This window comes from Quercus robur, chromosome 11 (genome assembly GCF_932294415.1).
Source record: "Quercus robur chromosome 11, dhQueRobu3.1, whole genome shotgun sequence".
NCBI lineage: Eukaryota > Viridiplantae > Streptophyta > Magnoliopsida > Fagales > Fagaceae > Quercus > Quercus robur.
The window spans coordinates 47,475,924-47,480,836 of NC_065544.1; the positions used below are offsets into that span (position 1 = coordinate 47,475,924).

The window sequence follows — 4,913 nt, forward strand, 5'->3', positions numbered from 1 at the left end:
TCTGAAGAAGCATCTCAAGTTTTACACAAGTATCTGAAGAAGAAATTATAAGAATAAAAAATATTTTCTGTATTCTTCTTCTTCATGAGAGCCATCGAGGATTTTCTCGTTCAGCCGCTTTGAGAAGCATCTCTTATAACAAATTCTCAAAAGATGCCTAAAAAGCACAAGCTAGCTTACAAAATTGACACAATAATTAACCATACGAGATGTTGATATCTTCTAAATTTCAAAATGTTAAAAAATCCTTTACGAACTCCACTAAACATATCAACAAGTGTAAAGAGTTTGGCAGTTTGCTAACATCTAAATAGGATATTGAAAAAAAAAAAGCAGATATAGCAACATTAGAATTTTTTATTATTTTTTTTTTTTATGAACATTAGAAATATTTATATTAAAAAAAAAAATCATACATTCATTAATTCCATGATCATAAATCCTATAACAGTTTGAAGTTTCTGATGGCAAAATACATCAACATATAAAAGCAATCGCAAGTACTGATACAGCTTTACAAGCTTTTATTAGGCCGCGAAACTCAATCCTACTACTACAAACACAATACCACCTAAAATGGCTGCTAGAGCAGTTACTTCAACATCGATAGTTTTCAAGAAACCCTCAAGTCCTATCCAGCCATTACTAACCTGTGAACAATTAAAATTTCCCCCCCAAAATTACACAAGTAGTAAAAGAATATTTGGCAACACAGCAATATTCTTAGTCAGCTCTGGACTGGCCAGCTCGAGAAGACAAGATAATGCCGACAATAAGCCCGTAGAGGGCAAGTGCTTCAGCAAAGATGAGAATAAGGATCATTCCAACAAAAAGTTTTGGCTGCTGTGCATTAGCTCTGCAAAACAGAATCATCTACTCAAAGCGGGCACAAATTAATGGAAATTAATGAAACTTGCAGATACAGTTGAATTCACTATGAACTTAAATCCAAAAAAAGGCAACCTCAAAAAGTATTCAAAGTTCTAGAAATTAATTCAGAAATTAAGGAAACATAAAAACCTGAATGATCACATACACTTCAATAATGCATTAATTAATGCAACTGTTGTACATGAAATTTACAATTGATGAGCTACGCCTAACATTAACTTTTCCTACCTTGAAAAAAAACATAAGAAATGTGGCCACAGAGGGAGAGAAAATAGACTTATGCCAAATGTCATAAACCTTGATTACCACTTTACCAAGGCTTTTAAAAATAATAATAATAATAAATATAATTTTGATATCAACCCTCAACAGAGAAAATTGATAATTAACTAATATCATTATTATTATCATCATTGTTGTTGCTGTTGTTGTCCAGTTTTATTAATTAGTATCATCATTTTTATTGTTAATGAGATTCAGTCTCCTTTGCCCATGAGACAAGGGATCATACTGAGTCATCATGATGTAATGCCGATACTTGATCTCAAATAGATCCTAATTTGATGATCATTAAAATGAAGTGATAAATGACTAAGATGGCTGCCCTAAGTCACCCTATCCAAGGCCAATTCAAGCATGTGGTGTGTGGCATGATAACTCAGTAGTCAGTACTCTACAAGGTTCTATGCATCTCAGACCACGATTTACATCCAGCCAAACACTCCTCCCCACCAGAGGAGGGGGGAAGGAGGCAGATTGCTTATAAACGCATTTCTTTTACTCACCTTTAAAAAAATAAAAATAAATAAATGGTAAGTTACACATGCACCCTGTGGGTCTGCTCTTAGAATAATTCATTCTATTAGAGTGCTAAAATATAAAATGAAAACACTGCCAAGATTGATGAGTTGATAAAACATCTAATCAATCCTGGGTGGCTGAGTGGCTCTCAACATTCGGAGTCAGATAGGTCCAAATGGATGTTAAGAGCTGGCAACCAACCTTCAAGATGCAGTACATTATCATCTAATCAAATGAAGGATAGTTGTTCTTTATAATATAATACACCTATAATATCTTAGACTACAATCTCCTATGTAGCCAATTCAAGTCCTGAAAATTAACTATCCATACAAATGAACCAATAAGTAACTTAGGAATATAAATCAATAAGCGTTCCGAAACTGAAGCACAGAGCAAGCAACAATTAACTTCAAGAAAATACCCCAAATCCCAGAGCCACCCAAAAATGAAATCCACAATTCAGTAAACAAAAAATGATGATAACAGGAACCAATTGATACAAGTGCATACAAATACATATAAGAGATTAGAAATATACCTAACACCAGCATCACCAACAATACCAATCGCCATACCGGCAGAGAGCCCAGCAAGACCACAAGAAAGACCAGACGAGAGATGAGCATAACCATCAAAAAGGTAATATGACTTGGCCTTTGGGTTAATCCCAGTACTAATGATAACAGCAATAATAAGTCCATAAATACCCAACACTCCAGCCATAACAACTGGAACAATGGACTTCATCACCAGCTCAGGCCTCATCACACCCATTGATGCCACACCAACACCACTCTTCGCTGTCCCATAAGCTGCTCCCATACCTAAATACCCACCACAAACCAAAAAACTTAACCAAAAACACAGCATACAGTAACATAATACCTCACATCTTTTCGTGGTCCTATTAGCCTAAGTTAAACAATCTAGGCTAAATTAGATATTTTACCCTCTAACTTTGACTTATTTTCAATTCAGTTCTTCGCATTTCAATTTTTTTTCTTTTCTTTTCATTTCAGTCCTTTAACTTTAATCTGATTTCAAATTAGTCCTTCTGTCTAATTCCATCCAACGTCTTCCTTAGTTTACGTATTTCTTACTTTCCAAAACAAAGTCATTTTGGTGGACTTAATAAAATGGATTGGATGGAAGGACATTATTGAAAATGAATAGCGGTTAAAAACTGAATTTGAAAACATGTCAAGGTTAAAGGGAGTAATTTGCAATTTAGCTAACAATCTAAAAATGAAAATTGTACTAAGATAAAAAAAAAATTGCTCTAATATCTACACAAACCAACCAAACCACACTAAAAACTCATCAAAGTTTCAAAATTTCAATGTGATCTACAACAATTAAACTCAATTGACTCTTTAAAAATCAAATCTTGCATTGTCCACAGCTTGATTTCAATACTAAGCATTTTATTATAGGTAAGAATAATTTTATTAAAAAAGACTACTTCAATTTCAATAATATGCATCAAACTAAATTGAGGGGTACATGATCTTTCTTCGAACTAAATGTAAGAATTAATCTAATTGAACACTTCAAAAAATCAAATTCCTACATAATTCAAACTGATCACAAAGCTTTTTCAAATTAAAAAAAAAAAAAAAAAAATATTCATTTCAGTTCTTCCGTCTAGTTCCGTCCAAACTCTTAATTTTAGTATTTTTCACTTTCGAAAACAAAGTCATTTTGGTGGACTTAATAGTTAATAGTGCGGATTGGACGGAAGGACCACATCGAATAATTAATTGAAGTTAAAGGACTGAACTGAAAAAACGTCAAAGTTAAAGGGCGTAATTTGTAAATTTGCCAAAAAATCTAAGATTGAAAAATTGCACTTAAGATCTACACCAACCAATCAAACCACAGTTAAAACCTCATCAAAGCTTCAAAATTTCAATACGATCTACACCAATCAAACTCAAATCGAGCATTTTCCACGGCTTGATTTATCAAAACTAAGCATTAAACTCAATCGAACATCATACGATCTTGTTTCGAACTAAAATTTAATTTAACTAATCAAATTGAACGCTACAAAAAAAAAAAAAAAATCAATTCGAAGCAATCACAAAGAGCTACATAAAACGAACGATCCGATAATCGAATTATCTAAATTTCATTATACCAACAAAAAAAAAATTCAATAAATATATGATTCGATCTAAATGAAAAAATGGTAAAAGTCAGTTATGTTTAAAGAGAAAATTTACAAGAGAAAACGAGTGCTGCGGCTGCGCCGAGGAAGCCGAAGAACGGTGCCGTTTCATCGCCGCTGAATGATGAACCCGAAGACATTGTTTTTTGGTTCTTGATCGGTGGTGGATCTGCAACGACGTCGTTCAGATCTCAGAGTTTCGGATCTCTCTCTCTCTCTCTCTCTCTCTCTCTCTCTGTTTTGATTCCGTACAGAAAAAAAAGGTGTGGACGAGTTTGCTTCAACGACTTTAATAAGCTGTTTTGTATTTATATATATATATATATATATATATAGATAAATAAATATAAATAACTATTTTATAAGGACACCTAGATAATCAATACGACACCGTAGTGGATTTTTTTTTTTTTTTGGGAGAGTGAGGGTTTGGTGTGCTTGGGCTGACTTGGGCTTGGGTTTGGGCTTTTTGATGATTCGGCCTCGAAGTCTCGAACCAACTTAGAATATGTGTCAAAATTTTTTGAGATTCTATACGAAGAATAAAATGATGAAGAAGCTGCAATGTAAATTTGTATAAATTGGGTAGTGGAGTTAAAAATCATCGAGCTAATAGTACATACCAAAAAAGGAAAAAAAAAAAAATTGACAACATTTCTTATATTTGTTGATATGGCAAGTTTATATTGGTTCTTATTTGAGTTGACAATTGATATCGCTTTTTTATCTATCATTAACAATCTGTCACATCAATAGATGTTAAATTTTTTGTCAATTTTTTTTGCGTCTATAGATTTTTTCAAAACCATAAGACCGTAGGAGTTGGGATTTTGAGTAAATTGAATGATCTTTTGGATATAGACATTGTCAATTGTATGAGAACAATCCATTTAAGTTTTAACTTTACCAAATTGTGAGGAGGACAAATTTGATATGGACTTAATGTAGTGTTATAGCAAGTTCATAGTAAAATATGCTTATATTGTCACAAATTAGTTTTAATTAGGCCCCCTTGACATCCATGAATGGAAGCACTTTTGGAAATTGA

General features: G+C 32.9%; 1 protein-coding gene across 1 annotated transcript; it reads right to left on the bottom strand.

The window, feature by feature from the left end:
- Window positions 1-401: 401 nt before the first annotated feature.
- LOC126705445 (V-type proton ATPase 16 kDa proteolipid subunit) lies at window positions 402-4,129 on the bottom strand. The gene is made up of 3 exons (XM_050404467.1): window positions 3,921-4,129; window positions 2,234-2,519; window positions 402-856 (listed from the first exon to the last, which is right to left on the bottom strand). The coding sequence occupies exons 1-3, from the start codon at window positions 4,003-4,005 to the stop codon at window positions 724-726; spliced, it is 504 nt and encodes a 167-aa protein (XP_050260424.1). The 5' UTR covers window positions 4,006-4,129; the 3' UTR covers window positions 402-723.
- Window positions 4,130-4,913: the final 784 nt, after the last annotated feature.